Source organism: Saccostrea cucullata, unplaced genomic scaffold (assembly GCF_032062105.1).
Source record: "Saccostrea cucullata isolate Sc308-1 unplaced genomic scaffold, CSIRO_AGI_Scuc_v1 ctg675, whole genome shotgun sequence".
Taxonomy (NCBI): Eukaryota; Metazoa; Mollusca; class Bivalvia; order Ostreida; family Ostreidae; genus Saccostrea; species Saccostrea cuccullata.
The window spans coordinates 38,550-63,738 of NW_026919187.1; the positions used below are offsets into that span (position 1 = coordinate 38,550).

The following is a 25,189-nucleotide window of genomic DNA, read 5'->3' on the forward strand; positions in this document are numbered from 1 at the left end:
AGATGTTAATTTTAACATGCCCAAGGAGGTAGAGGATCAATGGTGAACTAAATATGAATAAAATTAATCTTTCTTTGAACCTTGACCTTAGAATTTAGAATCCTAAAAATACATTGGGGTCTTTTCTAAACCATTATCCACATGAGTAATAAATAAGAAATCTGTAACTTAAAAAAATGCCTAAAACATATGGTGATGAGAAGTCTAAAAGTTATAAGATGCTCTCTATTGTTTCACAGAGTAGTGAACAAAGAGACAGACACATAGACAGACATGCACACGGTGTATATATACAGTCTGTAATACATGTACTTAACAAACTTAATTTCATACCTGGCAGTCTCTGCTGATTCTTTCTTTCCACTGTGTAACAACTGGTTAATTATAGATTCCTATCAAAGGAAAAAAAATTCAATATTAAGGTTTCTTGAGGAAAAGTCTATTAACTTGTCAATATTTTTTCTAATGTCCTGTAAAGAAGGCTTACCTTGAATGTGTTACAGGACAAGGACTCTACCGACAGATCACCCACATTCAGAACTTGTATGTCCTGGTAGTGGTTAGGGTAACACATTAAACTCCCTATCAAAGAAAGGGCCTCTGATCTAGGAGTCTGAAAACAAAAAGTGATGTATTAATGTCAGGTGAAATCCCTAATCAGATAAATATCACAGCAGCTGACAAGTATCAAATTGTATTAAAAAAGCTTCTATAAAATAAAATTCCAAATCTTAAAAAAGTACATGCATTCTTTAAAGATAAACATAGATCTGCTATTAGGAGTACTAAAGCTTTGACCTGGTACTAATTATATACTGATTCTCCTGTTCTCTGATGACGTACCTGTCTGAGATCCTGAGATGACAGAACCACTCCAGCTGCCTGGATGAAGTTTTTTATAAGTAAGGTGGAACTCGGTAATGGCATGGAGAAGAAGCGGGGCCCACAATGTCTTACCAATACATTAACAATCTCCTGTCAAATAAATTCAGTCAATGAAACACTCTACAAATGAGTAGTTCTAAACAAATTATTTTCAAATTGCTGGAAATATCCATGGTCTAGGTCTATACTCTATCATGCCATACTCTATCATCCCATAATCTTCATTTTTTTAAAAATAAATTTGATCAGGTCCTAGCCATCCCAATCCCCTGATTTCATTAATCACAATGTCACTACTCATCAATTTATTTCCCTTTGAACCTTATCTCATTCATGTAATTCTAGCGCCGTTTTTCTGTATCATAATTTACCCACCTATTACATGTATTTCCTACATTTGCCACGTACCTGGTCTGTTGAACCAATCCCTCCGTGGAGATACATGTAGAACTGGGAGAGTAATTCTGGGGGGAGGGGTAGGTCATGTCTTCTGACCACGGTCTGACACAGAAGCTGATATGCCAGCAGTTTACCTTTCTTAAAGTCATCTGATAGTGTCAGACACTAAAAAGGAAAAATTAACAATATACCAATATCACTGAAGAAAAATCTCTTTCAACTTGTCATTTTTACAAAAAAAAAATACCCTGCACTTCATAGCTTAGCATGGGGAAGCAGCAAACAAAAAAAATCAAAAGATAAATATGAAAAGCTTAAAATTTTAAAGATGCATTACCTTTCTTCAATAACATGTTCTTGATTTAATCCCAATTAATTTATTCTATATGCCCCATTATATAAGAATTATTGAAATGTTAACACTAAAGAGAATACAGACCTCAAACTCCCAAGGTGTTATTGTCGTCGTGGGAGGGATGTATTCAGGAGTCGGGGGAGAAAATGTGTTATCCTCTGACACGCCCAAGTTATTCCGAATCTTCAAACAGAGCAAAATGATGTTAATTGATAATGACAACAAGTTATAATATCTTCCTTCAGAACATAAAATAATGATTATTAAATAACATTTGACCCTGATCCAAAGTAATATTTCATCAACAACTGGATATGTGACATATTCATATATAAATATTATATCATATGAAAAAATATTGTTATGAACAGTAACTGTCAAATAACGAGTGAAGAATAAAAATTTCAATTTGCAGCTGTCATTGAAAATATTATGTGTTCATACGTTATGTAATTGTTCGACTGAAATGGCTATATAATATTGAGATTGATATTTTTTTTACATTCTTACAATCATGCAACATACTTGTATGATATACACTTTTGTAGTAAGTTTTTAAATAATGTATTCAAGGGCTCATATATGTAAATGTCTTGCACGACAAAAAGATATGTACAACACAACTCCTTAAAAACACTCAGCCCATAAATTTACCCCCTTCAATTTTTTCCATCTTGCTTAAAATGTGCCAACACTTGACATATTACACATTTGATTTAAAAGTATCAAAACTTTGTATAATATAAAGTTGTCATTTTCTTAATATTTCGACTTATATTTTGGGGTTCCAAGGCTTTCTTAACCCTGAAACAAGAGGCCCACGGGCCTTATAGGTCACCTGAGTATCGTGTAACAACTTTCAAACAATTAAAATTGGTTCGTGTTTTAAACCAGAGGCCATGAAATTCACAATTCACAATTTTGAAAAAGGCACCATTGCTTATCATGATTAAAAACTTAGCATGCTTACTCTATTTACTTAATACCCAGAGGTAGATCAGAGTAACAAAGAGAAAATGCATTTCCACTTTATAACCAGTTGTGCACCTCACCCCAAAGGAAAGACTGACCCTGGGGCCACATATTTCAAAGTTTTGCAAATTTTATCATAAAATGGTTTTTGATTAATACTGAAGAGCAGATTTCAAAGCATTAAATTATTTTCAGACTATGTAACCCCCCCTCCCCCCAACCCATGGGCATAAAAAATAACCATTTTGCTAGATGCAGCTTTCTTCATCATAAATATATATACTTTGATCATTGGCATAAAACCCAGGAGCAAAGGAAAAGATTTTCAAAGAACTAATGCATTTTCAATACATAATCAATAGAGCCCCACCCTAACACCACAACCCCTGACCCTGGGGCCATAAATTTCACAATTTTGGAAGTGGCACTCTTGCTCATCATAAATATGTATTCAGTTAGTTTATATAATACCCAAGAAGCAGAGAAGAAGATTTTCAAAGAAATAATGCATTTTCACTATATAATCAAAGAGCCCCGCCCTAACACCAAAACCCTTGACCCTGGGGCCATAAAAGTAAAAAATCCGGAAGCACTCTTGCTCATCATAACTATGTACTTAGTTAAATTATATAAAATCTAGGAGCTGAGAAGAAGATTTTCAAAGAAATAATGCATTTTCACTATATAATCAATAGAGCCCCGCCCTAACACCACAACCCCTGACCCTGGGGCCATAAAATTCACAATTTTGGAAAAAGCACTCTTGCTCATCATAAATATGTATTTAGTTAGTTTATTTAATACCCAAGAGCAGAGAAGAAGATTTTCAAAGAAATAATGCATTTTCACTATATAATCAATAGAGCCCCGCCCTAACACCACAACCCCTGACCCTGGGGCCATAAAATTCACAATTTTGGAAAAAGCACTCTTGCTCATCATAAATATGTATTTAGTTAGTTTACTTAATACCCAAGAGCAGAGAAGAAGATTTTCAAAGAAATAATGCATTTTCACTATATAATCAATAGAGCCCCGCCCTAACACCACAACCCCTGACCCTGGGGCCATAAAATTCACAATTTTGGAAAAAACACTCTTGTTTCATATAAATATGTATTTAGTTAGTTTACTTAAAACCCAAGAGCAGAGAAGAAGATTTTCAAAGAAATAATGCATTTTCATTATATGATCAATGTAGCCCCACCCTTGCACAAAAACCCTTGCCCCTGGGGCCATGAATTTCAAAATTTTGGTAGAAGACTCAATGCTCATTACATTCATGCCAACAGTTTGCCTGCTTGATGTCTAGGAGTAAAGAAGAAGATTTTTAAAGACTGCAATGATTTTGGTGGTTTTTGCCCCACCCCTCAGGCCCCAGGGGGCCAGGGACCATCAACTAAACAATTTTTGTTCCCCTTCACCCATAGATGCTGTATACCAAATTTGGTTGAAATTGGTTCAGTGATTTCAGAGAAGAAGTTGAAAATGTTCAAATGTTAACACATGACGGACGACGGACGAAAACGGATAGCAATAGGTCACCTGAGTTACTCAGGTGACCTAAAAATTACTGTCTTCCTCAGAAATTTTATAGTGGTTGCTTTGTAAAATTCTAAAATGTGTATCAATACTTAAAGCTCATGTAAATGTATATACATGTACTTATTCTGTAGAGCAAGAAGCATGTTCAAAGAATATATAGCTATAATACATGTACTTTCTATCATAAAATATCTTAAATTATTCTGGGGAGTTTTCAGGAAAATTTATGAATGTATGTCCCATTAAATTTCAAGTAAATGCATGCATATTGTGGAATGAGATCGTCTTAGATTACCATATAGCGGGTTTTCTTGGTGGGTGTAAATTTGGCATTTTGCCTTCTCAAAGGTATGCCAATAATTTTGGCGCAATTTATTTTAGCGGACGCAGGGTTTGCTATTTGCAGATGGGCACTAAGAAGAGTACTGACTATTTTAGTGATTAAAATTTTAGCGGACTTCATCAAAACGCCAAAATAAGCCAAAATTAGCACTCCGCTAAAATTACCAGCTAAACGGTATTATACCCCCCGCTTGAAAGAGAGAGTGTATAAAGTAATCAGTATGTCCGTCCGTCCATCTAGCTGTCCATCCGTTGGTCTAGCTGTCCGTTATTACGCTGTGGGGTACCGATCTCTTATCCACAACTCCTCTCATACCACTGAATGAAATTTGATAAAACTTTCACAGAATCTTTATTACATATTGCCATTGTGCATCTCCTATTTTACTTTTGATCCAACACATATTCTGGGTTTCCCATAGCAAAACATGGACACTGCCATTATATTCATATGGGAGGTAAGGGGGTATCATTTAGTGAGCTCATTGCTCAAAGTACCTCTAGTTTTTATAAAATTATGACTCCAGCAGAACAGACAGACATACAGACACACCTAAGGGCCCTTTCACAATTGGCAAACGAGCAGAAGCAACAAAATATTCGTGCGACCGAAAAACTTTGACTTGGATCGTAAACTGTTGCTGAAATAATCGCAATTGTAAAAGGATTCGTACGAAATTCGCACGATCTAAAGTGACCGTTGTGCATTAAATCTTACGATATATCTTGCGTCTATATGCTACTGTTGTACAATGAAAGCGAGTGTTGTAAGATAATGTGAAAAGATCGCGCGAGTGATCAGGTGATCGGACGATTGAACCTGCACCAGTGCGACTGGACGTAAGACGCCTGTGCAATCATGCGTTTTATGGTACGAATGATCGTGCGAGTGAGAAGGGGAATAAATATATACTACCCGTTTAAGCAGCATCCATTGTCAATTGTGGTCTGAAACAGAGATGCTTATACAAGGTTTACATATACTAGTGGCAAAGCATGGGAAATTGAAGCTGATAAATCGTGCACGTTGAGCAACAGTCTCATGGTCACACAACACACGCATATACAGTTGCGATTCCTCATACGACCTTTAAAAATCATGCATCACTCTTGAGAGTACACAAAACGTTGTAAGACGCTCGTACTAATATTCGTGCGTTGAATTGCTATAAACGTGGATCGCATTTGGTCGCATCTGAACAGTGTGCATGTCGACTATTTTGAGGAGACTTGATGCGACCACTAAAACGCATGAAACAAATGCGAAACATCGTGCAACGTATGCGAGAGCTCGTGCGAAGCTAAAATTTTCCGATTGCAAAGTGTTGTAAAGTGCTCGTGCGCCAATTGTGAAAGGGTCTTAAGACAAAAAGATCCCAATTTATCTGCTACCCAAGTGACAGAGAAAAAGTATATAAATTGATACAGTATAAATGAATATGTGAACACAGAAGAGCAACAAGAAAACTACAATACAAAGTAGTTACACTTTTAAAACATACCCTGTGGTAACCATTTTTATGACAACCTATTCCTACTTTTCTGCCTGTTGAAAATTTCTCCTCCAAATGGGCATCAGGTTCTGGCTATTCACATGAAACATTTGATTTATACTTAAAGAATAATTTTTTTTCTCAGGCTCTGCATCATTAATTAAGGGGGGACCTATGTCATTCTACGTCAAAGCAGCGTTATGTGACGTCACAATAGCGACGTTTGGTTTTTTTACCTGTTGACTTGTGCAACTGTAATATAGGTATAACATTGTGATTAATCAATCACGTACACAATTTACTAAAGAAAGTTTATTCATCATTGGGCCAAAAAAAACTAATCAATAGTTTCTCAGGCACCGCCGCAGCAGTTCAAAAACGGCCGCATTGATCAATTTTATTGACATATTGAAAAGGGAAATAACTCAATTTTCTATTTTTTCAAGTTGTAAAAGAAAACTGAGTTATTCCCCTTTTCATAAATGCTAAGAAAGACGTTTTTATTAGAAAAACAATATATTTCTTCTAAATCTAAAGTATTTTATCAGTTAACTTTTAAATAAATGATTGGAACAACATTATTTAATGTTGAATACATATTATAACTAATTTCAGAGAACAAAACTTAGATACATGTATTATCATTTTACTGCACAAATGACTTTTATACAAAGAAAAGGTGTAAAACCTGCTTCAAAAAAAAAAAAAAAAAGCCTGCCTGCCGCATTGAATTTTGAATTTTTTGGCCTGAGAAACAATTAATTAATTTTTTTTGGCCTTAATAACAGTTTTATTTGTTTTATGGAGTTTGTTAATATTAGAATTCTCTTCCTTTGGTTGATAATTCATAGCAATTTCAGTTGTGAAAAAATACCTCGATGATATGCTGATACGTATATAAGTGCAAAAAGATTTAAGATAAAATTCAGCAAAGAAAACGACTTAAATCAGGGAAATATATTTAATTTTATGTTTACCATTAATTGTATTTTCTGGATAAAACTAAGAAAAAAATCAAAAAATGCACTTGTACTTATATTTGCTTATTGATTTATAGTACCGGTACATGTATATTCTATTGTATAAAGTCATTCCTAGTTGTTGCTGACAGGGAAATGGGAGGGGGAGAAACAGAATGATTGAAATGAAGAAGAAAAGAATTAATCTGTTTAAATTGCTTCTAATCAAAACAAAATAAACTCATTTTTCGAAAAATAGTTTTATATTCAGATGTCTGTCAGTGCTTACTTTTTTAGTGCAGAAAGGTCAATATTTATTACAAAAGAGTACGAAAATAAAAGAAAACGTCATATTTCTCGTTTATTTTATCATAAAGGTATTCGTTTTACTTTGTTAAAATAAAGAGATAAATCAGTTCTTTCAAAAAATATGAATTACAACATTTTCACACAAAGACTTTTTAAGATATTACCTGTTATGTATGTCGGAATTGTAAAAAATTCGACAAGAAAAACGGGGTGATACTTACATTGCGCTCCTTTATAATTTTTCATGCGATATAAATTATAATGAATTTGTCTTCATTTTAAAGAAACAAGTCATATAAATTAAATACCTGTTGATTTCAAATGTGATTTGACATTTTTGGTTCTTTTTAGCGCATACAGTCAAACTTGTCTTAACGGCCACCTGAAATCAACGGCCACTCGCGGTCAGCGGCCACTTTCAGTTCCCCCCGATGATTTTTCCTATATATTTTAACTGGAATAAACGGCCACCTGTGTAACGCGGCCAGCGGCCACTCAAATCTTCCCCCAACAGCCTTATTGACACTGTAATAGGCGGCCATTTCGTTACTTGTTGCGATTCTATCACATCTTTTAAACGTGTTGGCTTGCGTAATTATATCCTCGATAGTCAATTTAACCTATTAATGCAAGTAAACAAATTGATTTTAGATACGCTGAACTCTGTGTTTATGAAAAAAAAAATTTGTCCTGTTAGATCAATTTGTAATTATTTTTCAAGATCGCCAATTGAAAAATTAAAAGAATTTAATTACAATTGATACTTTCCTCTAGCTAAAGAAATTCACACCTTTTAGATTTTGATTCCATGTAGAAGCCCTAATTGCTACTCTTGTAAAAACAAAGTGCTTCATATGGCATGATTATCTCGTGAATTTCACTATGAGAGAAGACGATCGATAGGGATTAGTCACGCTCTACTGCATATGACACCTGTGTTATGGAAGGATTTTCAACTGCGTAATACATCTCTCTGGTCAACTGGTTAATTTTATTTTTGTGTCTGTGTATGTTAAATAGAAATTCTGACAGCTTTATAAACAATAAAATTAATCAGACTTTATAAACTTCAGCAAGTAAGTTAATTACCGATTAATTAAGTTGGAGGGGGGGGGGGGTTACATTGCTGACTATCTTTTTAACATATTACATTCTATATTAAAGTGAAATTTTTATTGACATAATTTTACTTAAATTCCTATGCTTTATTTTATTTGCCATTAAACTGTATTTTTGTGTATTTTTTTTTTCTTTATATAAAAGGATAATAGTCAGGCATTGTATGTATTTCTTCAAAAGAAAATTAAAAGAATTTATTTAATAATTCAATGTAACAAAAGCACACTTATGAATGCAAGATGTTTAACTAATATGTAGGAACAGAAACATGCACAAAACCTTAAACATTTCGAATTCTTTAATATTCTTTTTAAATGAGCTTGAATTATTATATATACACATAAAAAGCTTTTGTGAAATTGAACTGTTTAATTATGATTAATTAATTTAACTGTAGTGCTTAATGTTGTTTATTTATTGACCGAATGTCCTTTTCGAGGACAAACTGGAATAAGAGGCCACCTGTCTTAAGTGGCCAGTTTCCAGACTTCCCAAAGGTGGCCTCTTAAAACAAGTTTGACTGTATTTAGAGTAGAACAATAATGTCTGAAAATAATCTATTTTTAGCATTTCACACTGTTTTTGCACGTGCTCTTGTGTAAAAATAAGCATATAAAGGTATTGTTTTTTATACCTAAACATTAAGAGCAAGTGGTCAGGAAAGAAATATCAAAGTTTTGAAAATTTCACACAAAGACTTTTTGGACATAGGTCCCCCCTTAAATGCAGACTCCGTCACCCTCAGTGTATTTACATAAACACTAATTGAACAGAGTGACTAGGTTACCTTATGAAGTGTGTCTAGAATTTTACTGAGTTCCTCAAACACCATGACATGGTTCTCTGAGTCTGTAATCTGGTTCACGTCTCCCAGAATTCCTAGCATTCTCCTCCACAGAACTACGGAATTGTCTGGTAGCCAGCCCTGCACTGTCCCTCCGGCTAACACACTTCTCAAGTCATCTGTACATTCTATAACAACAAACAGTGTCACCATCATACATTACTCTTCTGAATAAATGAAGCATTTTTATGACTGCATGTTTTTGTATTACACTACACTTTGCACATATAAAGATGATTCAACAAATAATGACATGTGTTATGTGTTCAAAATTCAACATCAAACTTCTTCCTTAACATTCCCAAAGCAATGTACTACAGTGTACTGCTGTTTATGGCAGACAATGACCTGCTACAATTTCAATGTTTTACATAATCCTTTGGACTTTGATTTTAGTTTGTAAAACATCACTAAAACACATGGAAGTTTTTCATATATTTTGATATTGATAATTTTACTCTCCATTCCACTAAAGTTAAAAAGTAGTTAACAACTTCTGAAAAAGTTCACACTATAAGTCCTAAGATTGTAAATGAGTTCCCTTACCTTTGGATTCTATGGAGCCATCTGTGGTGGTGGCCGCCATCTCAATGTGTAGACTGTCCCTGTCAGGGGTGGGGCAGTCCTTCTGTTGTTGATGTACGGTCAGCTCACTGACTGGGGAGGGGCTGTCCGAGTGGATGGAGGCGGGGGAGGGGGATCTAGAATCTGTCGGGGAGATCAGATATCATCACACTAATTAGCATCACATAAAGACCTCCACAAATACACAGAGCAATAATTAGCCAGATTTCTATTGTTGAAATAGTCATTTATATCACCATTGGATATTTCTTATCAATGTTTAACAATGAAACAAAATTTAATGATGGCAAATATTTACCTTTCCCAAACAAATTTAAAATTAATAAAAACAATTAGCCCCTTTCCAAAAAAAAGAAGAATTTTTCTTTAAAAGATTTTCTCAGAAATGAAGAGCAGATGATTGCATAGGACACACTATGTATGTCATTTAACTGTAATGATCCACTTTCATTCTGAAAATCTGCAGCTAGTTTTCATATTTAATCACCTGACTATAACCATTTTTTTCAGATTTTAAAAACAGCATACAAAATTTCATACTTATAAGAAATTTATCTCATGCACGTTGGTTGAAAAAAGGGGTACTAAATAAATCAACTTTTCATTAAAGAACACTATAAGCTATGATCCTACATCTAAAGGAGGCATCTTGTTCTGAGCGCTCCAGACTGATACTGTCAATGTCTGCCTCATGCTGGAGACTCTGCATACTCAACTTAGCCACCTCCAGGTCCTCAGGGGCAGGGGAGTCTAAAAATAAAACATCTGTCAATATTTATAAAATACATGCAATCGCCACATTTTCTAATGTAGCTCAAATGTTAAACTATAAAAGTATAAGATGAAAAAACCCTACATCGCAAAGACTGCAGCCTTCGAAACACTTTTCTTTTCCACATTTCTTTTCTCATAAAAAGGATGTTACTTGAATGACCACTGAACTTTTATTAACACCTAACAGTGCAAGCTTTGAATGTTTTAAATACAGTGTTAAACAAAAGTATCAACATTCAATTTAAAGTCAATAATAACTACACCATGAGCTTTTGTAATACATGTATTACACTTCACTGCATGTACCTACACAGAACACATTTTTTTCTCTCTATTTTAATAACTAATGCACTTAAGTTTTCTTTAGAGGTTATGGTTTACAGTATTTTAAAATTTCAAATTGCTTTCTATCTATGTGTGTATACTTCAAACATTTACCCCAGGCTAGCAAGTAATTGTTTAAAACAAATGCTAAAATAAGAACACAAAAATAAGACATTTTAAACAGTTAAATGTTGTGAAATTTTAAATTTTAAAGTATTTGTTCATGTATTAACATTGACATTTTCATACTGTAGAAGTATTATTTTCCATGTGGTATTAATTTACGCTATGCACGCGGTCCCAAATTTCCGCGGACTTAATACAAATACAAGGCATATACTGATATATATGTAAGAATAAAATCAAAACATTAATTTTCAAGACTTGAATTTCGGAATGAAACAGAAATTGAGAATTTTTTGTAATTATCAACTTTTATGGGAAAAATGTTTTACGACATTTTACAGTAACTCAAAACAAATGTATTTTTTAAACATTTTATAATCAGGGCACTGCACACATAAAAACTCACAATGTGAATTATTTCACAACAGGATATGGAACATTAATTCAGACATACTAATTCACCCTTTGATATATAAGTAAGAATAAAATCAAATCATTTCAGTAATTTTGCCTAGGACTTGAATTTCTGAATGAAATTCATTGTAAATATCATTTAACATAAATATATGAATCAAAACAAATTTAATTTGTTTTTTAATTTGTTTAGGTGCATATCAAATGTTCATTCCTCCCATCCTTTAATTTTTAAGATATTCTCTTTTGCTATTTGATCTATCTCAATAAGGGAATTATATACAATACTTAATTTTTTCTTGATTTATCCAAACAAAATGGTAAGTAGGATGTACATTTCATGATTTATCTCAATTTTCTTTACCTACATCTAAAAAAAGACCAGCAACACAGTGGACAAAGAATCTGAGCCTTAGGACATGTCATTTGGCTCGTACTGTAGTGTTTCCTCTATTACTTAGTGTTTAGTGATAACATCCTCTGACTTGTCATTTAACTTCCCAACACACACATACACATACAAAAAAAATATATCCCAACACTGCCTTATTCACATTGACAAAAATGTCAAATCTTCTTTGGAAATATCACTCGGAATTATAAAATAATGTTTAGCCGAAACCAAATTTACACCCAATATTATGCATCATTTCCTTCCTTTAAGTAACTGACCAACAGTCATGGTTAGTTATAAATTGGTTATAAATAATTATCTTTATATCATGTTTATTACAATCATATCCTATATAATTATGTAAGAAATTGAAATAAGTATTCATAACTACTCTGTATTACTCTGGTGATGGGCATGCATATGCCTTCAAGTATCTATATGTATAGTAAGTTTGTAAGTACTGGTACATCATAAATGCAGAGAGAAAAATAAAACCAATTCAAAAACAATCCAAGCTTGAAATCTCATAACGTTAAGTAGATTTCTTAGATATATGCAGCGTGTCTGAAATGCATACAGTGTATTTACTTGAATGAATTTTACAAAAATTAGACATTTTAGTTAGGCCTAAAATAAAAATTTGTTTCTTTGCAGTTGCCTACCAACCCACTGAAAATGCACCCGACCCAAACCTTTCTTTAGCCATTTAGTAATTTTTTTTTTCTCATTTTTCAGGATATTGAAACTGTTTCATTTTCAATTTTTGACTTTTATTTTTATCAATAAGCGGTTTATAAAGTTGAGCTTATTCATGTTTAGTAGGCCTATGAAAAGTTCTATTATTTGTTATCTAACAAAAATCTGAAAAAAAATTTTTTTTTCAAAAAAAAAAAGAAAAAGAATGCCTAGCTATACCTACTCAGTCTAAAAATTATAGGTCGGCAACTGCAAACAAAGAATTTTTCAAGATTGCCTTTAACAAAAAAAAAAAAATCTTTGAGAAGTCTACTAAAGTGCCAAGTTAGGTTGAAATGAGACCAAAACTAAAGGACCAATAGCATTTTGGTAGAATTAAATGGAAAATTCTATTTTTAGTTAAATGGCTATAACATTTGTTTATTATAGAAGGAGTAGCACTTTGTGAGAATTTCACATAAGTTCCAAAATTTAGTGAACACAGCAGCAAAGTTTGTCAAAATTATAAACTGATAAAAAAGAATAATATATTTTAGTTAGTTGAGATCAGACCAAAACTGTAGGTCTGGAAAAGCATTTGGAAAGAATTTCATAAAAAATTATTTTTTTAGTAACCGTAGAAACATAATTCATTAATTGAAATCGAAAAATCAACAAATAGAATTCTGTATCTCAATGTTGTCTACTTGTAAATCAGGTAATAATGGTACCAAACTGTAGGAGGATTAATAGCATACTATTTACAGACAAACAGACAGACGGTCATCTTATAGACACTTTACTATTGCTTACGCTAATCTGGTCTCTGACCAGTACAGGTAAAAAAATATATGCTGAATCTTAAGTATTGAACTTCAATTTAATCTAAAATGTCTACAGAATTCACTGATTCCCAGTTGTAAAAACAAAACAAGCCACATTTTTGTTACCTGTCAGATTAAATCACATTTATATGATGAGTGTCACTTAGTGAAAACCCATAACACTGACCATCACATTGTAAATGTGCAGATTTCATACACTGAAAACCAACATGTGTATTTCATAGTTATACAGGATATACTCATTTATAGCAATTCTCCCTACAATAATTAGTACACAACTACCACAAGTACATAGTAAGGCTAGTAATTACAAATATAGACTGAAATAAAATAAATTAGTAGCTATAAGACCCTGCAATAGACAAGGATTCTACTGTCCACAATTCTTATCAATGATGTCTGTACTCAAAGCTTACAACTTTGCTTGTATGAGAATGCAGTCTGGTACATGTATATTTATATTAGGGGGTCTCTCAACATTGTCATAACATGGCAAACTTCCACTGAAAACACCATTTTGGTGTGAAATGATCAGATTCTGTCCTGAACAAATTCACTACACACCAATAACCTGGTGTACCATAACATGTGAAATATAATTATAAGTTTAGCCTATTCCAAACAGAATGTATCCCCTCAAAGCAATGAGGGTGAACAAAATATAATTTCTTTAAACATGAATTTTCTGGGTCAATATATTCAAATTAGGCTGATTTTATTGAATGACCAAAATTGAAAAAACTTTGTAAGAGGGCTTGGTCCTTTATTTTGAGCTTTCAACACAGGTGAGCTAAAAAAGCAAAGCCTGGCAATGATATTTGATTATTAAGTGTCAGTCCCACTCAGATCTTAATGTCCTGTCCTACTCATGAAATAAATTAAATATCCAACTACATTTATGCAAAACATTAACTGGACAAATATCCTCCATATTTGTGCACAATGCCATTACAAACGATATATAAGCTTAAACTATCATACAGTCAAGTAAAATATATGTACATGTATTTTTGAGTACAGTCTAAAACTACTCTAAATGTATTTGATTTTGCTTAAAAAATGCATGAGATTCTCTATCATTTGTATGTTTGTTTAAAATATGCAAATTAATACAGTTAACTCGGTTATAACGAAGTCATTGGGACCTATGAAATAACTTTGCTATATCCGTATACCGAATTAGTTTTATTTATATAGCTGGGGATCCAAGATAACTTTGCTATATCCATGAACTTGCAATATCATGTTCATACTAAAGGAGTTTTATTGTAATCTGTATCAACAACAAATGAATTATGGCATGTTTATCAAGATACCTTTACAGGTACTGTAGACGTACTAATTTCCATGGGGTCATAATTCCACGGATTCTCTATTTCACTTCAGTCTGCGGCTAGAAAATTACGCAGATTTCTTGAACTCTCACTATATTTCTTACATATATTTTGAGTACGATGGGACAATTTAAATTTCTGCGGAGAAATTATGACTGCGTACAAAGTGTAAATTAATACCACTCAGGAAAAAAAGTACTTCTACAGTATTAATTTTGGAAATCTCGGAAGTGTACATGTATATGTGAACAACCTGGACATGTTGAAATCTGAAAGTGCTTGTGGTAGAATTCAGATAATTAGATACTTTATAGATATTGTACAAAAACTTGGATTTGTTAATCCATGCAATGTCAACCCATCCCCACTATACAAACCCTTTAAACCACTTTATTTTGATTTTTATTTAATAATTTATATTTCCAAGAGCAAAATTTACTTCATAAAATCTTGGAAACAAAGCATCAATTGTGATATCTCAACAACACGGATATCTCAAAATTTCCTGCTAATCCTGCCAATAGACATTTATTCATGCATATTGAGGCGTGCATATTTAAATAGGCATGTTACAAAAAAAATTAACCAAATATCAATTGTGTGTGCAGTCTGTGGTAAAGCAACTTATCTAAACAACAAAAGATGACTTTGAAATATTATAAAATGTGTCGATAAAATTGTGCCCATTAATTCAAATCCATTTTCTGTATTATGAATAAATTATAAATAAAATCTCATCGCTGGAATCTGGTTGTGCATGTTAATACACTTTTACAAGATGCCTGTGATAAGTGCATACCTATGCTTTCTGATGTGCTGGATACAGAGACTGTACATGCAGGTATATTTGTGATCATATCATGCTTCTCTCTCATCTCAGCTGAAGTCACACCTGATAGAAACACGTCAAATCATTTCTTAACTATCAAACGAAAGCATATTTCTTTTTTAAACAGAATGAAATTTTAAAAAATCAGTAACTAAATACTTTCCAAGATTCTCTTATAAGAACATGCATATTTTAAATTTCAAGAGCTTTTCACCTTAACAGTGCTTCTTTACTGAACTCTCATTACATTATCATCTCAAAATACTGTATATATGAAGTGCAAAAACAATTGCCTCAGTTGCATCTGTAATTTATAATATATTCAAAACAAAATTCTCAATGAGTTTTTAAAATAAAAAAACAGTAACTAAATACTTTCCAAGATTCTCTTATTTAAAACATAAGAACATGCATATTTTAGCTTTTCAAAACTTTTATTCATGACTTTTATATTTGTTATCAATTAAGAATTATTTCATCCAGAAAAATTAAAAAAATAACACCTCAATACCCCATATGCACATTCTAAAACATACAAATAGATTGGAGCATTGGTTTAATTTACATGATCAAATTTAATTGAATTCAAAATTTTAAAAAAGCTGGCATTTATACACACTTGCATTATTCATCATTGATATCAAAAAAATAATATACCAGAACCTACAGCAATGAAAGCCATGGTATAGATATTTTTTCTGAGCAGAGATAACTGTATGAGGAGTAGCACTGGAAAGAATTTCACAAAAAAATTCCATTTTTAGTAATCGAGGCCACTTCATTCATCAAATCAGTTATCAAATACACAAAATGATGTACTAGTACTTTAGCCTACTTTTGCGCCAACTATTATTAAAATTAGACCCAAACTATAAGAGGTATACTAATTCAAACTTCTGGAAATTATTTAAACAATCTTAAATCTGCACTATACTTTATTCTAGCCCCAAAGAAGATGAAATGAATAATCCTATATCAACAATTATAAAGGAATGCTTGCATAGAAAAATGACAAAAATAGGTCCAGCTTTTCCTGAAGATGATTTTGAAATATGTTAAGGAAAACGTTGATCTCCTATTGAAGCCTAAATCTATTCAAAATGTAAATTTTGATCAGAGAAATCCTTTTGATTATTCAATTCTTGAAAGCTTTTAAAGAGCAAAATTTATGTTGCTGTTCAAAAATTGTGCAGACTCTTCTATTTTTTATTCTTTTGAACAGAAATTAAATTCAAAGAAACATATTTCTAAAAGATCGCATTCTAACATTATTGCTGTTTTGATATTTCTGCAAAAGTTAAGTCCAAATGTTATGTGACTTTATTATTTTGAACCCATACTTAAATGTTAGAAAAACAATATTGAGAAATAAAATTCCCAGATAAGACATGTGTATGTACCTTTGAGTCTCTCCGCCAGATCTTTGGGATCAGCCAGGTTTCCATCACTGCTGCTCTTTATATAGAGAGCTGAGTCTGAGGCATTGGAGGGCTGACGGGAGTGGGAGGGGGAGGGCTCCCCACTCAGGGAACGCTGCTTACTTAAATCCGGCCTAGACTTACTACCACCAGCACCTTAAACATGACAAGGTAACTCTGTACTATACACCTACATATATAACCTCTCCACATATTCCTGCTAAATAGCTTCTTCTCTTTTTTGCATTATACAGGTATATGTTTTGTATGTCTGAGAGAATCCAAATAAAAATACTTTATACATTTATTCTATAACATTCAAATTTATTACCAAAACAAAAATCTAATTTAGTTCAAATGACTTTATTTTTTTAAATATATAAACCAAAAATGAAGAAAATGTGTAAGCAATATTTTCTATATTGAATTATTGTTTTTAAGACTGAACAACATGTTTGTGAAGTTTGATTTAATACTAACCATCACTTTTGTATTTTCCCCTTTCAAATGGGACACCAGTACTGGTAAAAGCTTTGTCGCTGGGAGGTTCATTTTTACCCCAGGAGCGAGAAAAACTCTTATCATTGTTCTTGTTCCTTGGTATATCTATTTCAAATTACAGAAAAACCATTAATGTCAGGGTAGGTATTCTTTAAGAATAGAGATGTGGTGTAAATACTGAGATTCATTACATAAATCAGAGCAGGTCTATAAATACTACAGAGGATATCGAAAAAAAAATAAGAGATATAATTTATCCTGATATTTCTAGACGTAGTTGAAGAGTTCCATACCTTGACTCTTTCCTCTCCGTCTTTTTTCCTTTTGTTCGGTCAGTCGCTGCAGCGGCAGATCTGTCAGATCAAGTCCGTACACCTGCTTGGCCAAAACTTTGGTCAGCGTGTCCATAGTGTTCTGTTTATGAATGCAGTTTATCTCATATTTTTCACTTCTTTCAATTACACTGCATATAAACATGTTTATGCTTTAAAAATTCTAACTTTACTATTTTGTTAGTACATGTACAAGTATATAATTCTCTGCATCTTTCTTCACAAACTTGTGCAAATTTCACCCATTTTTATCAGGATGAATGTTCTGGTATTGTTTCATTCAGTGTCACATTTACTATGTCTTTAAGAACTTTCAAATTTTACTCTTGTCATCTTAGTTTTTTTTTTAAATGAATTAGATACAACCTTATATGCCTGTTTAAAGATTTTACAACACTGTCATGAATACATGTATAAAGTATGACATATAATAAATGGCACTGACCGCCCATTGTCTGATGAGTTCTGACCAGCCAGATAGAGAGGACAGGACTTCCAGGAACTGGTCCCACAACTGACCACTCACACAAACATTCAGATTGGCTCTTATCCATGTCACAATGATTGTCTGAAATATTTCACATCTCTTATTTCTGGTTATTCAAAAAAAAAAAATTTCCCAAATGGTGTTAAATTTTAACATAATATATCATAAAGCTATTATTACTCAAATATGGGAAAGTCTTGAGGCAACTTTTTATTCAATAAAAAGCTAAGGAGGGAGATAAACATGGATTCCTTTAGAAATGTATGGGTTCTCGGCCAGTACTTAGTGTGTCTTTTCAAAGCACTGAGGCTACCCCACATTTTTCTAGGTTTTAGATCAGTTCAAAAGAAGTGTTCTTTTACTATCCCTTGAACAGATGAAACCACAAGACATACAGCATGTATGTAGTAGATATCAGGCATACTTGCTTGTATACCTGAAATATTGGGGTGGCCAGTCTTTTTTGAAGATCAGTGGCCCTCTTGTCAAAGATAGGAACATCTCCCAACACCCCTGTAGTAATACACAGTAGGACCTGGAGCATCTTCTCCCTAATAAACACAATATTAACAGATAAACTGGCATTTGACTTTGAAGAAAAAAACAATTCTAGACAGGTACATGCAGGCATGTTCTTTCTACATATCACGTAAAGAATTTTACTTATGTTACAAAATATATTCTGTAAAGAAGTATTTACTCAGTAACTTTAATGCAAATCAATTATTCACTATAACATTCATAAATCCATTTGTTCAAATATTTTACCATGTTTTCTGTTCCATCTTAATATTCATGACTAGATATCTGTAGATGTTTATAATTTTCTTGCATAAATCAATCTGTAAAGAAAATTTTGTAAAATTTAACTGCACAAGTACCGGTATATGAACATAAGAAATTCAATCAATTGTACCCAAGAAAGTGTAAATATTCATTTCACCTGTTCTGACATTGCATTCTTGTCGTCAGTTTGCAGTAGAAACACATTGGCTGAATTAACAATGAAGACTTGAAGGACTTTCTGTATTCCTGCTCTGACATCATTTAACCTCCCTCCATCTGCAAGGTCACAGATGGCCCCCAGATAAGAGGCATTCCGGATACGGGAGTTGTTAATGGAATCTAGTGATGGCAGGGATTTGGAGAGATCTTTAGTCTGAGGTGCAGATTCCTGGATAAAAAGTCCATAAGCTAGAGATACTCACTATAATTACTTTACATTGCAAGAGAATCAGAGTTCAACTATATATTGGTTAATTCACTTATCCATGAATTTAATATTCTGTGCTTATTGATGAAAGTTTTGTGACAGCAATGTTTCTCGATTATAAAACATGGCGTGGTTATAGTAAACAGCAGCTGGTAAAATAGTTTTATACAATACTTTCAACGTTATTCCTCTGTTACCTCTAGACTACATGTTTTGTCAACCTATGGTGTATAAAGTAGCAATAATCTCTCACAGTTTGTTACAGTTTTTGATTACCGGTATTTGTTCTGGGTTAAACAATTTTAAAATTTGAAACTCTGTGCCTCATACATATCTATTTTCTTAAAAAATCATTTAGAAGTACGTTTGTACATGAAGTATTTTTTTTCTCAGGACCCTCCCTTATTTTGTGACTATTTTCAGTAGACCAGGTACTATAGATGTATTCTATATTAAACATTATAGACAGAAAGTTCACATGGTTTAAATCAAAATGATTTAACATTCAATAATTCCTTGTTGGACACAAAAGAATAGCATTATAAAGAAACATGAACAATGTTAAATGAGAAAGGGAACAGCATTCTCTACAAGGCAATGATTATCATACATACATCTGAAGAATCCTCTTCCAAGATATCAGATAAGCTGCTATGATGATATTCTGTTGCATGACCAAAGCCTATATCGGAGGGTTCTTGCATGAAGATAGGTTTTTGGTCAGCATGCTATGTAAGGAAAAACAGCATTCATTTTATGCACAAGAGGTTCATTAAAAAAGACTAGAGCTAATAAATGTTAGTATATAGTGTCCAACGATCTATCATGTTAAAGTGAAAGATACTTGTATTAGAATAAATATTTCTAACTTTACAACATCCGTGCAATATATATTGTAAGTAAAATGCAGTTATTTCTAACATTCCAATACATCATGCTATTCCTGTATTGCCATTCAATCATCTCCTTTTCATCAGACAACAGTTAAAAATAATGTATTCTGATGCAATACATGTACAGTTAATCTAGTATCTCGAACATCGTTATCTCAGTATTGTACATTTTAATAGAACAAACATGTAGATCTAGGTGTTTTCTATAAAAAAAAAAGCTTCTGACTGGATTTTATGAGTTTGTTTTCAATCAGATAATATTCTTTATAAAAAAAAAATCAAGAGCAGAAATTTATAAGTCAATGTCAGACAATATTGACACTCATTTCTTGATTAAATACATGTATTAAACATCTACTGCAGTAATCCATTCCAAAACATGCCTGATCATCAGCATTTCACACTCCCAGCTGTGTATTACCTGAAACCAGTCCTTGTAGACACTGATCACTGTTTTGATTGACTTAGACTGGTTCAAGGAGAACAAAAATGCCTGAAAATAGAAAATTTGTCATTTCTTATACGACTAAGAATCCTTAACTTAAGACCAACTCAAGTGTTAAAGCTGTTAAACCTTACAATGTTTTACTTCCACTTATTTTGCTGCATGCCCATGAAACTAAGAATGCGGTGAAATTCTATGAGAGACCAAGCACATACTGGTACATGTACTTGTAACAATGGGAACAAACTACATGTACATGTCATATTTTGTACAGAAGAGTTTAATAATAACAAGTTGTAAAACATACATCAGATTGATCAAATCAACATTTTTTACGTTGGCTTAAAGTCGTAAACAATGGGTGAAACTCTGTGATTTTTCTTCGAACATCTGCTTTTTCATTGTTAAACTTACATGAACTAGGTGAAACAATTCAAAGGCTACATTAAGTTATATGTTTGGTGATATTCTCTTACATCTAAGCAGTCATTTTATATGTACATTAATGTCTATTCAATGTACTGACAAATTAGCCATCACTTGCCTAAAAATTTGCAACTTCTAGCATTCTAGAATTCAACTGCTGGGGGTCATTTTTGGTTTATATATACATCGCTTATATATAAAGGGGTTTAGAAGTCATTGTGTATATAATGTAATTTCAATGTGACTATCATACTAATTTAAATCTGAAACTCATATTTTTTCAAACACACCAAGTTTAGAGAAAAATACAACTCTTACTCTTGAAATATGTAAAATAAAGGCAAATAGTGGGTTATATATTAAAGTAAGTAAGTAAATGATCAATATCAACATATAACAATTTTTTCAAATATTTTAGGTTTGTCTTGTTTGTGTACCTGTCTAAAGGATTCATGAATAACATTAATGTTCTCCCGACTGGAAAGTAAAACTGCTCGAACGATCTCGTTCTCGTCCTCCCACTCCTCGTAGCAGAGACTGGACGTCATGGAATCGAGCTCGGAGTGGTGGGAGCCAGTGGACAGTGTGCTGGCATTACTTCCCGGCATGTTTTCTGCTGCCACTACCATTGGCTGGTCCGCTGCTGTTATGTCCTCCTCTGAACCAACTGTCTCAGGAACCTGACTGTTGAATTAAAAAACAGTTACTATAAAACTTACTAAAAGGGAAAGAAAACATTTTCTTTCAAAAAACATGTTTACATTGTACATTGTGTTTCAATTTCATGCTGGATAATAAGAGAAGCTGCAAAGTTTGTTGTATTTACTTATATAAAGCTGAGAACATGGTAAAGCATGACAATCATTTAGAAATCCTGTCTTCATATTATTTGATTCTTAGCTCTATATAATTGTTGGACTCAGTTCATACTTTTCTATGGCTTTGTCATTTTGTTTGGAGATGAAGACAAAGTGAGCCAACCACTTGATGAAAGAGTAGCGACAGTCGGACACATTACCAGGCATATCATGGCTTTCCAACTCAGATACTCTCCTAGACTCGGGTAAATCTAGAGGCCCAAACAGTTCACAACATTTTATATTTGTATAATGATTTTTTTCACACTTAATGTTACATGTAATACAAGTACTAACAAGATTTCAGCTAAAATTTGTGCAATCTTTTTTGTATAAAATTACTTAAAAGTCAAAGTATACCTGGAATGTTTTAAAAGAAAATCTCAATGCTACAGACATCATGCCATTTGTTTTTATCAGAATTATGTTAATTCATTACTCACTTTGCAAATGTCAAATACCAAAGCATTACCCACCTAATTTGGGATTATAAATATCTCTACTTTTATCAAAGGTTGGTAGTAGCCACATTAAATAGGAGGACTTAAAATTATCAAATAGAAATACAAAGCAGGTCTCCCTCATGCCTTTATTTTCCCACTCAATTTTGATCACCTGAAACAAAAATAACTTTCGATTAATCTAATTCACCATCCTTTATCATTTCATTTCACAGTCTTACCAGTTTTGTTATAAGATTTGATGATTTTTACCTCAGAAACCATATAGTAGAGTACAGCATCAAAATAATGTTTTGTTATATTTTCTGGCAACTTTTCTCCACTTCCAGGTAGAATTGGAGTTATGTCCCCTGACATAATCATCCCACTGCAACCTGCAATTACATAATTTTTCTCACAATAAAACCTGCAGATAATACATCTTCAATGATAAAAAAAATACACAAAACACAAATTCACTTCTTTTAAAACATGTATTAAACATAGACAGTCAGCACATGTTATTCACACAATGTTATCTTATTTATCCATATGTATATTTAGGTCTTTTGTTTTTTAAAAGTAATATTGTTTGGCAGCTAAATTAGAATGTTGACAGAATCAATAAAATCAAATCAAAATCAACACATCTTTCAGACAAACTAGGAATTGATATTTACTTTCTGATGCTGAATGGGATCTTCCATATAAAACATCCTGGTGGATGCCATTTCCCAGGCCTGGCACCAGTTGAAGGAATATTTCATGGCATTCCTCTGAAGCATTCTCATTCAATATCTGATACCAGAGCAGGAAAAGTCGGATGCCATCTTTCCTAATCTATAATATTATTACCCAGTTAAAAGTCCAGACTTATATACTGCATGAATAAGAATTGTCACTTTTTCTAATAAAACAGTTCAAAAAACGACTTGAACGCGAAAATTGAAAATGTCATTTGTCAAAATGAAGGATAAATAAATTTAATATACCTTTAAACCATTTCCTGGATGCAATAACTTCTTTAATATTCTTCCTAAGAAATAAAGGAATACAAAAGGTATTTATGTTAATATTTATGAATTCATTGATTGTACTACTCTCCTCAGTGCATATTTTGAGATTTTTAATTCTATAATACATATAATTGATTTCAATATCTGCATGTTATAATCCCTTCCCATAAAAAAGGTTTCACCTATATGATATTCTTACCAATGCTGTGAAACATCCATCTTTTATGTATCAGTTCAGGTAAAAGTGTGAGTATTTTCTAAAACAAATAATATATAAATTAAAGAGAAACAAATGGTTAAATTTTCATCAGAGTAAAAACTCTGTCTCTTTCTCTCTTTTACATAAGGCAAGAATGCCTCCACTGACAAGAAGTCTGTAATCAAATGCTCACTAGTAATATTCCCTCTCTAATGTGAACATACCCTCTCATGTTGACATCGAATTTGCATAAAATTAATTCCCACCCATAAAGCATGCCTTAAAAAAAGAATGTGCTAAAATTTCAGTCATCTGTGATGAGTTCTTAATGAAAAAATTTTGCATGGATAAACAGTAAGTTGGCATAATATTCAAACAAAACTGAATTCCGCCAATAAACATGCTTAAACAGAGAGTGTGCTAAATTTCAAGCATCTGCAATGAGTAGTTACTGAGAAAACTGTAACAAAAAATTTGGTAAGGGCAGACACACAGATACATGGAAAGACAGACACATATCTTTGGTTGGAGCAGGGGTATAACACCCACCCACCCCCATCCACCCCATACAGAGCGGGGATATAAATATGCATATTGAATATATCAAATACATTGACCTACCTCAAAGACAAACAGAATTACATCCAAATCCTCCCGATGGGCTCTGTTGGCTGTGAACAATACAGATGTTAAACTCATTAAAAAGCCTGACATTATGTAATATCTTCAAAATCTAATTTTTTTACGTTGTCTACATAAAGTTCACATTTACTGTTTAATACCTCTTTGTTTAAGATCTGCCTCTACTGTTGAAAAATTGTCGTTAAATATGAAATAGATATGTGAGTAATTGGCCTCAAAGAAACTCTTTGCCTCTGGTATGCTATAATTTTCTGAAATGAAAATCAATACTTTTCAATAATTTGACAAGGCATAATACCACTTCATGTACATGCTGATCTAGTAAAAACGCTTGATCACATTTGATTGGACTCTTATTTTTCCCAAAATTCAGGTAAAAATTGCTAGAAGATATGCAGATTGAATTTTTCAGAGCTTTTTATTGATTTTTAGATTGCATTAGTTCGTGGAGATGTGATTGAGCTTACAGCTTGAAAGGGTATGATTACATGTACCAAAAAGGATCCAATCATCCCCGATTGACATGTACATATACTTGTATTCTAGTTATCCTGTTGTACTTCCTAAAAGTTGGTTTTATTTTAACCAACATCACTTGACATAAATATTTATATTGCTTTCAGGAAATCCCCATGGTCCTCAAAACAACTGCAATAATACTAAATATTCAACAAGATTTTATCTCTTTATTTTCAGTATATATACATTTACAAAAATACACTAAATTCAGCTGATCTACACAAGATCATTTGTTTTTCCTGTTTCCTTCCTTAGAATTTTTCTGGAAATAAAACTTTT

General features: G+C 32.6%; 1 protein-coding gene across 1 annotated transcript in view; it reads right to left on the reverse strand.

The window, feature by feature from the left end:
- Positions 1-25,189, reverse strand: part of LOC134281836 (ral GTPase-activating protein subunit alpha-1-like) — a 47,253-nt gene that overhangs the window by 20,667 nt on the left and 1,397 nt on the right. The window contains exons 2-28 of the mRNA XM_062764278.1: positions 24,532-24,642; positions 24,371-24,420; positions 23,750-23,807; positions 23,527-23,570; positions 23,215-23,374; positions 22,808-22,929; positions 22,571-22,709; positions 22,168-22,306; positions 21,675-21,921; positions 20,788-20,859; positions 20,088-20,201; positions 19,204-19,434; positions 19,029-19,102; positions 18,697-18,811; positions 18,219-18,341; positions 17,735-17,855; positions 17,421-17,546; positions 16,923-17,096; positions 15,493-15,585; positions 10,441-10,557; positions 9,769-9,930; positions 9,166-9,350; positions 1,724-1,822; positions 1,294-1,449; positions 844-975; positions 488-613; positions 334-392 (exon numbers count right to left, since the gene is read on the reverse strand). Coding sequence (XP_062620262.1) covers positions 334-392; positions 488-613; positions 844-975; positions 1,294-1,449; positions 1,724-1,822; positions 9,166-9,350; positions 9,769-9,930; positions 10,441-10,557; positions 15,493-15,585; positions 16,923-17,096; positions 17,421-17,546; positions 17,735-17,855; positions 18,219-18,341; positions 18,697-18,811; positions 19,029-19,102; positions 19,204-19,434; positions 20,088-20,201; positions 20,788-20,859; positions 21,675-21,921; positions 22,168-22,306; positions 22,571-22,709; positions 22,808-22,929; positions 23,215-23,374; positions 23,527-23,570; positions 23,750-23,807; positions 24,371-24,420; positions 24,532-24,642 — 3,349 coding nt within the window. The remainder of the gene's footprint in view (positions 1-333; positions 393-487; positions 614-843; positions 976-1,293; positions 1,450-1,723; positions 1,823-9,165; positions 9,351-9,768; positions 9,931-10,440; positions 10,558-15,492; positions 15,586-16,922; positions 17,097-17,420; positions 17,547-17,734; positions 17,856-18,218; positions 18,342-18,696; positions 18,812-19,028; positions 19,103-19,203; positions 19,435-20,087; positions 20,202-20,787; positions 20,860-21,674; positions 21,922-22,167; positions 22,307-22,570; positions 22,710-22,807; positions 22,930-23,214; positions 23,375-23,526; positions 23,571-23,749; positions 23,808-24,370; positions 24,421-24,531; positions 24,643-25,189) is intronic.